The 10333-nt window shown below is 34.3% G+C and overlaps 1 protein-coding gene across 10 annotated transcripts; it reads right to left on the reverse strand.

Moving 5' to 3' along the window:
* Positions 1-1368: 1368 nt before the first annotated feature.
* On the reverse strand, positions 1369-9034 carry LOC111402397 (calcineurin B-like protein 2). Of its 10 annotated transcripts, none has more exons than XM_023030668.1 (12): positions 8802-9034; positions 8548-8616; positions 8103-8176; positions 7382-7536; positions 4697-4779; positions 4469-4528; positions 4130-4238; positions 3679-3731; positions 3288-3368; positions 2517-2629; positions 1886-1954; positions 1377-1788 (listed from the first exon to the last, which is right to left on the reverse strand). In XM_023030668.1, the coding sequence occupies exons 4-12, from the start codon at positions 7503-7505 to the stop codon at positions 1731-1733; spliced, it is 750 nt and encodes a 249-aa protein (XP_022886436.1). In that variant the 5' UTR covers positions 7506-7536; positions 8103-8176; positions 8548-8616; positions 8802-9034; the 3' UTR covers positions 1377-1730. The 10 variants fall into 10 exon arrangements, with proteins under 10 accessions (XP_022886439.1, XP_022886436.1, XP_022886430.1 ...); XM_023030662.1 differs by having other exon boundaries at positions 8100-8176; XM_023030664.1 differs by having other exon boundaries at positions 8100-8176; positions 8548-8681.
* Between the last annotated feature and the right edge of the window lie 1299 nt (positions 9035-10333).

The following is a 10333-nucleotide window of genomic DNA, read 5'->3' on the forward strand; positions in this document are numbered from 1 at the left end:
GTGCAAACTACTAAATATTTGTTGATCTACAATTCAGAAGAAAAGTGAACAGTATAATTAAGTTCTACATGTCAAAAAAACGTGACAGTTTATATAATTATGTAAACATTTTCACATTGATCTCGGTGAAAATGCTCTTGCACATGTTAGAAATTAAAATAATGTGGTAAAATAAAAAATGGATCTTCTTATTTATTTTAATAAGCAGAAAAAGTCCAAAAATCCAACCTGCAAAACCCATGCATTCTTTGTATACATCTATTGGAACTATATATTTGTTAGAAGTTACCAATGCTTCCTTGCCGTCTTCTTGATGACACCTCTTCTCCATTCCAATGTATTTTCTCTTGTCTTGGCCTTCAACTCTTCTTCTGTTCTTCATTCTTTTACAGAGTAGATGAAGAATATATAAAGAAGAGGGACCAAACCCTCCTGCATGGCTACAAAAACCAATTCATAGGAGGCATTTCATCGATGCAGATTTACAGTAAGCATTTCCATACATTGATGTAACAGACTCTAAATTTGCTAAGAGTGATAGGTTTTGGGCATTGAGATATATTATCCTCTTGTATATTTTAGTCGTGTTTATTGACATTGAAATCTGCCTGGCTCCCTGGATGCCACCTAAGAAGCTTTATCAAAATTCAAGCTTGATGACTTCCTACTTGGCGTCAAGGGAGTCAAGCAGGTCCATTACATTGTCAAACATGACAACATTGTAATATCCTCTTGCATAATTTTTTTCATGGTTTATTGTTCTCATGCTTTAGATTATGTTTTTACAAGTCTCTGCAGAGAAATAGTTCAGAATTTGTGCAGCTATGCGACCCGAATAGTAATAGAAGTGAAAACTTTGAGATGACATTTTTCCTAATATACACGCACATTACTATTTTTCCATATAACTCCATTTACTCAGGTTAGATGTGGTCGACTAATTCAATATTGATAAATTTAGTACAGAGGGTAGAAGGGTTGAGTGTTCATGTTCATTCTCACTGATTTTATTTTATATTTTCATGTTCATTTCTATAATTGTTTGCATACAATTCGACAATTTGGAACCTACCAAATTAAATTTCTCGAAATCATCTTACTTGTATTGAAGTTATTTCGACTTTGTGCAACTCCTTACCTTGAATGTAATCATGTGTAAGTCAATTTTACAAGAATCATAACTCCCATACCTATTTTTCCTAATATCGCATAGTTCTACTCTCCAAGAACTCGACTATACCAAAGTTTTCTCATATGTATTCACGGCTAATCTATGAGAAATAGTTGTGTGCGTACGCATACATCAACATTAAAGCGTACCAAAAGAGGCACCACACAGCATTCTTGCCAGATAAATAACGTTTCTTGAAACCTCCCAAAAAGACATTGATTTTTCTATCAAATTGGCTCAAAAGATAGTATAAAGCTCTTACAAAAATAAGTCTCATTCATTACTTTCCAATTAAACCAAACCAGAAAAACAGAATAAATACAGAGCATCGGTTTAAACTACAAGTCTAATACATACTAAATACAATGTTTAGTCTTAGAAAAATGTAATAAAGCCATCATTTTGCCACTTATCAAAGGAACAAAAGAATTCACCATTTCCCTTCTGCATCCGATAGGTTGATAGTTTTCTTTGTAGACCTCAAACACAGAACACAATGTTGTCTAGATGCAAAAACTCACTACTGTCCGGAACTGAGAGACTAGAGGTGGTCTTGAACTTAGGTATCATCAACTTGAGAGTGAAATACAAAGCTCGGGAATGTGGTTGTAATGTCTCTGTCCATTAAAGAAAAATCAGGATTAGTGGCTGAGAATTGTGTTCAATGAGCAAAATAACCATGAAAGGACAGTTCACATATTGCTAACAACTTACGCCCGTATAAGCACACACTGAAACCTAGATATGGTTTTTGAGATCTGAGATAAATCCCTGTGAATAACACTATATATGCATAGTAGAGAAATACAAGCTATCAGTAACACCAGATTTAATTTCCAAGAAAAATGAAATGGCAACTGAAGTTCGAAATATTGTTGGAAAATCAGAATCATGATATAATGTGTGTCAATGAATGCACCAATCACATTTCCACAAAACTACTGTGACGACATAAAAATTAAAAAAATAATAAAAATAAAAATAAAAAATCTGTTTGCGTCTTGTGTGTGTATGCTTGTGCAGGAGGAGCAATTATCATTGGATCACTCAAACACAACTGCACAAGGTCCGTGCCCCAGTCTCTTGTGAACTACATTATGGTGCATAAAGATTGAAAATGCGATTTAAATAGAACTATAATGCGAAACCTACCAGCTTCAGCTTGGTCATACCAAGTGCTCAATTGAATGGAGAGATCGACTTAAAGTGCATCTTCAGTAAGCAGTACTCTTGACAGTATAGTATACATGAATTTAGCATTTTTTAAATGTTGTCAGTGTTATCTGATCCTAAGCAAACGTGCCAAAGGTCATAAAATCACATCGACAAGATATGTCAAACTTACTTAAGGTATTGAAGAGTCATATTCTTCAGGAGAGATTGATGTCGCATTACAAGATTCCGCCACTCTTCTTTGTCAATCTTCCCATCATGTTTGGTATCAGCTTCCTCAAAGGTCTGAAACAAAGCAGATATTTATCTCGCGACTAATGTCTGTGTACGTGAGCAAATAGTGGAAACTTATTCTAGGGGAATTCATGACATCACATTGAGGGTTTGATTGCATCTGAAAATACTTAAAAGAAAGACCTAACCAAGTATTTGTACTTCATTACGGACTCTTCTGGCTGTTAACTTGTATTTTACCCGAAAATACTCCTTTATAGTTGTTTCCTCGCTTCTTTCCACACATTCATGGAGTGTGGTATTATCAACCTTACTTAAAATCAGTTTCCATAGTGGCCAATTGCAGATTAGAAATTCCAAATTAGTTTTTCTTGAATAATGACTAGTAATAGAAATGCAAGAAATTGGATAAAATATTCATATCACAACTATAGCACTTTCATTCTTTTCATTCAGATGTCTAAGAAGTCACTATGAAGAGAAGCATTCTCAAATGCTCCATCCTAAAAGAATGTGTCATTTATAATGTTTAGAAGAAGAGAATATCAATGTCATTACAAGTTCCCTAGTCTATTATTCATGAAGTAAAATGCTCACTTAATCTGGAAAAAAAAAAATGAAAAAAATGAAAAAAGAAAAGAAAAAGAACCTAAATCAAGCATGGAAATAAAATACAATTTGAACAAAATTGACCAGCCTCTAGGCTCACCTTGTCGATAATACTTTCTATTACATCATCCGAAAGATTCATGCCAGATTCAGCAAGTGTGGCCACTACCATTTGCTTTACCTATGATGAAACAATAGAAGAAAAAGAGAGAGAAAAAAAATAAATAAATAAATAAATCCCAACTCTGTTGAGTTCTGCCACTGGGACACTTAAAGCTGCCATAAAACTTAAGCTACCACCCAGCAGCATCCCCACGCCAAACTTGAAAGAACCAGATATAGTAAAACAGATTTCCCAATAATCATAAAAGGCAAATTTTAAAATTCTATTTTCCTTGTAAAAGTAAAATCATCCTCATATTTATAGCAAAAACTACAGTGAAGTGTGAACATAATATTAGAAAATGGACTCTGTCAATTTCAAAAATTACCTCCTGTCTTTCAATGAATCCCTGCTGCTTGAGATCATATAACTGGAATGAAACTGCAAAGAAAAGGTTAGGTATCACCAGCTAGAAGCAAAATTAGCATCATAATGTAATCCCAGGTTTAAAAGACAAACACAGGTAGGATTCAACATACGTGAGATACAATATAATTACCAAGATCCCCTGATGTTATAGTGAAGGTGCATTCATATGAGATGCATCATTTTGGTTAATGTACATCTTTCTAACACCTTCCACCAGCCCCCACCCCACCCCCCAACCCAAAAATAAAAATCACAAAAAATGAAAAACTAAAAAATAAACCAAATTGCATAAATGGAAAATTAAAAACACTGGCATTCTATGTTATTTTACAAGCAAATATTTTAAGAGAATAGAAAGACAAGCAAAAATGGTATAGGGGAAATAATAGCAATGAAAGGATGGCACTCACAATCAATTTTATCATCAATGGGAGCATTGGGGTGAAAGACTGAAAGAGCACGGGCAAACTCGTCAAAGTCTAATAACCCATTGTGCTTTTTGTCGAACAAGTCAAACACCTGGAATGTAAAGAGATTTAAAGATAAATAGCAATAAGAAATGCTTTAAAGAAATGATTTAGAGATAAATAGCAATAAGAAATGATTTAGAGATAAATAGCAATAAGAATACCCAGTCAAACATGTATGCAGCTTAGGATGTGGTGTAGAGAAAATAAAGTCATAACGCAAAGGCTTTAAAGACGGACATTCAATGTATCAACTAATATGGATGACACGTGAAAACTAACCCGATCAGCAAACAAGCTCTCCTTTTTGTTTGTCTTAAATAAAGCTAGTTGGAACTCTTCCTGAAATTGAAGAAAGCAGAAAGTACAAGATAAAGATTCAGTAACTGAACTAGAGACGATAAAAATCACAGGGAAAATTTAATTTATAATACTGATAAGTGGATGCAAAGAAATAAAGTAACTAATTAACTAAACTTAACTAATAGGCCAATAGATAACATTTATTACCTTGTTGATGAGCCCATCATCAATCACAGCACTGCTGATCTTCTTAAACAATTCATACAATGCTTCTATTTCACTAACACTGACTGCATTTGAGTTTCAAAACAGTCCTAATTAGCATGCAATCACAGTGCTTAATTTAAAGAAACATATAATCAGAAATTAACACAATCTGCAGAATATTGCATTCAAGTCTCCATGACCAATTATACTCCACATTATAAGAAAAAATATGCAGTGCCATACTGCGAGTTACTTTCTGCTCTCTCCCGCTTAAATTTAATTCCTGATAAACCAAACAAGGCCTAAAAAATACAAACACACCATGGAAAGAAAATTCCAAGTGAAATAGCACTTTGACTGCTTAAAAATAATGGTCAACAACAACAAAAAAAGAGAGCCTTATTTTCAATAAATTTGGGGTCGGATATAGAATCCTTTACGTTGTTCCATTCTATCTCTCGCTATCTCAACAAAATTCAATGCAACCAAAGTCTTGACAACTGCATTATGTGATATTAATTTTAATCTGGCTCTTCCTCTTACCTGTTCTACAAGGACTGCATAGTTCTTGTGAATGAAAGCTTCCTTAGATCTAAGCAAGACACACCTCAACCACCAAACTCGTCATTCCCTTAATTCAATTGGTGCCACCTTCATTGCTGGCATATATTTTCATCTCTAACTCTGCCTAGTTTCATAAAATCCCAAAAATTATCTTAACATCATCATTTCGCTGTGTTAATTTTATAAATATTTTGTCCTTAATAGCCTGACCCCTAAAGGATATTGTCTAACTTGCCTTTTAACTTTAGGGAGGTATCTTTTTGCCACATAAAACGCCTAAAGCCTTCTCATTTCATCCATCCTGCTCCTATACATTACATTCTCCTCAAGTACGCTTCCTTACTAATAAGCTAACCTATATGCCTAAAAAGGCTAAAATAATCTATCTTTGGAATTATAGACCACCATCCTTGTTCACAAAGCTGACTCATGAAAATGGGATCATGATAGAGGCTTAATCAATTCACTAAAGAGTACGTTCAGCTAACATACAAAAAGGATAATAATAAATAAGAAGGCCTTGTTTTTGTCGTTCTTACAATTTACTGGTACAGAATTCTCAACTTATGACCGCAGCAACCATAAGAACAGCTATTTAACGATGTTTCCCAGGGATGATCTGTTAGCTTTGGTAAAGTTTCTAATAACCTACTCAATAACACATCATAACCCTCTTTGGAATTTTTAACTTTTGTTTTCCAGCCCTTTTCCATTTACTGCAAAGCTTTAAATGCTTTGATGTCCCTCATTCTGGGGGAGGTGAGAACCACATTGCTGCAAATGGGTGGTCGTGTCTGTATTAATGTTGACACAATACGACTTAAGGAATGCAAGTAATGGACACAAAAAAAGAGGGGCGTATCTAGCTTTCACTTTATACACGAAAGATGACATCCGAAAAACTCGTGTTTAGTGCTAGCCTTGAATATTACGAATCTTTCCATCAGCTTTAAAAACATTTTCTACCTAACCTCTGAAAGAACTGTGATGAACTAGTTACCACTTATCAGCCCATTTAGTCATAAATTTGTAAAACCACAGTGCTGCAAATGGGTGGTCGTGTCTGTATTAATGTTGGCACAATACGACTTAAGGAATGCAAGTAATGGACACAAAAAAGAGGGGCGTATCTAGCTTTCACTTTATACACGAAAGATTACATCCAAAACACTTGTGTTTAGTGCTAGCCTTGAATATTACGAATCTTTCCATCAGCCTGACAAACATTTTCTACCTAACCTCTGAAAGAACTGTGACGAACTAGTTACCAGCCCATTTAGTTATAAATTTGTAAAACCACATTGCTGCAAATGGGTGGTCGTGTCTGTATTAATGTTGGCACAATACGACTTAAGGAATGCAAGTAATGGACACAAAAAAGAGTGGCGTATCTAGCTTTCACTTTATACACGAAAGATTACATCCGAAAAACTCGTGTTTAGTGCTAGCCTTGAATATTACGAATCTTTCCATCAGCTTGACAAACATTTTCTACCTAACCTCTGAAAGAACTGCAGCGAACTAGTTACCAGCCCATTTAGTTATAAATTTGTAAAACCAAATCCATTTCCACCCACATAACTAAAACTTATATGGCCTGCTATTCCTGCTGTCAGATCCAAACATGAGATGGTTCCTGTATCACTTTTCCACCCCTAGTTTTTCCAAGCAATTTGATCTATACAAATCTGCAGCAGAACATAATGCGAGAAAACTATATTACAGTACCAAGTAATTTGAGAACTACAAAAAATTTAATATGTAATGATGGACGCAAGTCCAACTAACTGGTTTAATATTTCCTTTATGTGTATTCTGTTTTCCCTATGTGCTCATTTAGATCTTCATAAGCATATTTGCTCATTACAGCCAGGTATGGTAAGCCTATATGAAGAAGCAATTGTTATGACTGCTAGCTCATCAGTTCTGTTTCAATATCGCATTACTCCTCTCAGCAATGTTGTTAACGGCTATTTGCATGGGCCAAGATGAAATTGATTGCGATAAACCGATAACCCAGTTAAATGATATCTTTACATAGAGCTGAAATGTAAAACTGAGGCAGGCAAAATTTATTGAGAATTCATCTACTGCTTAAAAACGGAAAGTTTCCAGACATACACACAGTCTCCCTTGCTAGAGCTTCAGGATTTTCCAAGCCACCTGGCTGCTTATATATTTCAGAATCGCAGCAATTCACAACAGCAGAAAGCAGATGCTTCACTCCGTCTAAGCACTGCACCATGATCTTTTCTAGGAATCAATATTCTCCATTCCTGGACAAAAATAAAGTCAAAGTTCTTGATATCCCACAAAGCAGAATAGATAAAATAAATGAGTCAAACAACCTCATCTTTTGACATGCAAGCAATTTATGAATCCATCCAAAAACTCCAAAGGATAAATCAACACGAAAATTGCAATAAAATGGTTTCGAGATAGATCAACTGATAATTATCAAAAAAATCACCAGAAAAAAAAAAGTTTAAAAACACTCTGATGGCTTATAAGTTCAGTTAAAGTTGGAATTTAACGTTCATTGTAACTAGACGGATACGATATTCCACTTATTGGCGTAGAAGATCATAATCAGTTTCTTCATCCATTTATTTTGTTATTTTGTTCCTCAACCATTAGGAGAGACTTGTTCTGCATGACACTAGGGTTTAGTGCTTACAGGTGCTTTTTCCTAAATTTACACACCAAAACTCAAAAAATTTTAATTACTTAAAGAGCAGAAACTGATAGCTGATAATAGAGAAATAATTACATTTAACACACAGCTAATTCAATTTTATTTTCAAAAAAAAAAAAAATGAAGAAAAAAGATAGATCTTACTACAAATTTAGCTCTTACTGCTGGGATACACAACCATTTCCCACTTCGATCCAAGAGGTAAAAAGCAGGCAAAGAGTCTAAAAGGAATCACAATCGAAATGTTTCAGTATAAACTCAATCGAAAAGAATCACAATTTAAGCAGGCAAAGAATCTAAAAAGACCTCAATCGAAAAGAATCACAATTTAAGCAGGCAAAGAATCTAAAAAGACCAAATCAAAATACAAAGAGCATTGGTCTAACAATCATTTCCCACTTTGATCCAAGAGCTAAACCACCCGATTCATTAAATAAAAATCTCAAATTCCGCACTTACAATCCCCCGAAACATCAAAATCCAACGGGAAATACATCAAAATCTCGAATATATATATATATATTCCAAGCATCTCTATATACATTCAACTATATGCATACATATCCACCAGAAATACAAAAAAGAGACTTACCTTTTAGAAAAAAAATGAGATGATGGGAAAAAAGAACATTGTTGATTCTGCTTCTGAATCACTTTTTCCCTATAAAGTTTGAAATTCGAATGCGAACTTTTATCAATTCGTGGTTTTTCTGAATTTCAATTTTTCTTTTGAAAAAAAAAAAAAAAAATCAAGCAGCAAATGATTGGGATTGCTTAATGAACAGGAAAAATAATAATAATTGATAAAAGATAATTAATAATATGGGGCAAATTTTTAAATAAAACCTCTGGTATGGAAACCTAGAGGGAGATGGAGGTTGCGCTTGGGGTGTATCTATATGTTGGCAGCGATTGTGGCTGCTGCCGTGGTGCTTTTTTGGCAAAGGCTGGTAGTTTTCACGTGTGGTGACACTGCACGAGACTAACGAGGACTTGCCGTATTGCGTGTTTAGAATGACAATTAATTTGAATAATTTTAGGAATAAGATCGTGTATTGATTGCTGTTATCGCCAAATTCCCGAAAAGAAAATGGTTTGAATGGTACGATCCATTCGCTACTCCAAAATAAAAGGAGTGATCTCGTAATTCTTGATTTGTGAAAATTTATTATTAAATGCTTCATTTTCCTTTTTTCATTGAAGTTGAATGTAAATCTGTGCTGGAGAGATAACTGTCCATCCAAAGCACACGATCTGTTATCGAGTCGTCTTATTGGAAATAACAAGAGCATCTCTCAATATTCAAAATTTCATATCTAAAGTGAGTTTTCAAGAATCTTCAAATTTTAGTAAAAGCAACTCTCCAAAGTCGAATCGATTGGTTGAAATGCCTGAAAGATAACATTGTTTTGAAGAGGGGGGGGGGGGGTGTTTATGATGCTCCTAAGGATTAGTACCCCACTCAAAACAAGATAACAAGGGTCCTTTGTAGAATAATAATAAAAAATAAAAATAAAATCAATTCGAAGGGGGAAATGAGAGATGTTTTGTCAAAGGACTTTGGCGAGGCTTAATACAGAAGCTAAAATAGTAGCCCTTGATTGGATATTTTTTAAAAATTATTTTTTGGCCAAATTCCAATGAAATGTTGCCATTTGATGTGTAACTCCCATCTAGCAAAGCATGGTTCATAATTTTATTCAATGTCACTGAATCTAGTATACAATGATCAGAAACATTTCGGTTCTCCGACATTAGAGTTGACTTCCGAAACATGCTAGCGCCACCACAGTAGAGTTGACTTCCAGAGATGTTACATTCTTGGTACAATAAATTAGTTGTTAAGAATGAAAATGAGAAAAAATTTCATTATTGTCACGTTTCATTTCATTGTCAATAATACGATATGGAAATTAATGGTAATATGCACAGAACATCGAAGTAATAGCTCAATTTTATTTTTTAAAAAGATTGATCAAATGTATGCAAGTAGGGACGACTCAGAAAATCAACAAGTAATTAATGAAAGGTTAGAAAAATCAGTCCTATAATAACATAAAATATGTCCAATAAATTTTCTTTCACTCAGAATTCAGATTTTCCACAGTTTGGTGCATATATTCAAGATTTTAGTGAGATTGAATAACTTATGCTGCCTGCAGTCCGCGTTGAACTCCTAAATGTATAGAAATGACTTTAATATCTAATTATAAATATAAAATATTGGGATGATGATTGAGGAAATGGCGACAATGGGATACTTTTATTCGGTGACCTAAAATAGAGCACAAGATGGTGATATTGGACAACATGCCGGTTATTACTCTCTCTTTTTTCCTTTTTTTCCCCCTTTTTTTGGGGGGGGGGGGGGGGGGGGC

The sequence above is a fragment of the Olea europaea genome, chromosome 10, assembly GCF_002742605.1.
Source record: "Olea europaea var. sylvestris chromosome 10, O_europaea_v1, whole genome shotgun sequence".
Lineage (NCBI taxonomy): Eukaryota > Viridiplantae > Streptophyta > Magnoliopsida > Lamiales > Oleaceae > Olea > Olea europaea.

Excerpts from the sequence above, each read along its gene's own strand:
- LOC111402397 (XM_023030670.1), bottom strand. The coding sequence starts at position 7,505 with ATGGTGCAGTGCTTAGACGGAGTGAAGCATCTGCTTTCTGCTGTTGTG. Across the intron at positions 4,780-7,381 it reads TCTAGCAAGGGAGACTGTGT|TCAGTGTTAGTGAAATAGAA; the intron begins GTATGTCTGGAA and ends ACTCAAATGCAG. Across the intron at positions 4,239-4,468 it reads AGAGCTTGTTTGCTGATCGG|GTGTTTGACTTGTTCGACAA; the intron begins GTTAGTTTTCAC and ends TTTACATTCCAG.